The following is a 723-nucleotide window of genomic DNA, read 5'->3' as shown; positions in this document are numbered from 1 at the left end:
TGTCACATGTCACGTGTGTGTAATAGACAGAAGATGCGTGTCACGTGTGTAATGACAGATACGTATCACGTGTCACACGTCACTTGTGTAATGTCAGATACGTGTCACATGTCACGTGTGTAATGACAGATAAGTGTCACATGTCACCTGTCACATGTCACGTGTGTGTAATAGACAGAAGATGCGTGTCACGTGTGTAATGACAGATACGTATCACGTGTCACACGTCACTTGTGTAATGTCAGATACGTGTCACATGTCACGTGTGTAATGTCAGATACGTGTCACACGTCACTTGTGTAATGACAGATACGTGTCACTTGTGTAATGACAGATACGTGTCACATGTCACGTGTGTGTAATAGACAGAAGATGCGTGTCACGTGAAGGGACACGCCGGGTGTTGTGAGGTCGACGGCACGCCTTATCTGTGTGTTTCTCCCTCGTGTTGTTGCTCACTTAGGTTCCCGGCCAAGCTGCGTAGTATGTGCCACTGCCTTTACCAAGTTGTTACACAGCGCTTTCAGCAAAGTAGTTCTGAGGCAGTCTGGACTGTCATCGGAACCGTGATATTCCTCCGCTTCATCAACCCGGCCATAGGTAAATGATCCATGCTACGCTACCAATGCAACACTGTGTGCACACACAATGCATAACAACGTTGTTGTCTTGTGTGGACTGTGTGTGAGAGTTGAACTGCCTCTGAATCCTCCTACCAACCCC

General features: G+C 47.4%; 1 protein-coding gene across 1 annotated transcript in view; it reads left to right on the top strand.

The window, feature by feature from the left end:
• Positions 1 to 696, top strand: part of LOC101859982 (neurofibromin) — a 13,974-nt gene extending 13,278 nt beyond the window's left edge. Inside the window, exon 3 of the mRNA XM_035972978.1 lies at positions 464 to 696. Within this exon, the coding sequence (XP_035828871.1) occupies positions 464 to 608 (145 nt within the window). The 3' untranslated portion in view covers positions 609 to 696. The remainder of the gene's footprint in view (positions 1 to 463) is intronic.
• Positions 697 to 723: the final 27 nt, after the last annotated feature.

This window comes from Aplysia californica, unplaced genomic scaffold (assembly GCF_000002075.1).
Source record: "Aplysia californica isolate F4 #8 unplaced genomic scaffold, AplCal3.0 scaffold00936, whole genome shotgun sequence".
In the NCBI taxonomy this organism is placed as follows: Eukaryota; Metazoa; Mollusca; class Gastropoda; order Aplysiida; family Aplysiidae; genus Aplysia; species Aplysia californica.
Note: the sequence above shows the minus strand (reverse complement) of the source record. Positions and strands in the feature narration are given on the sequence as shown.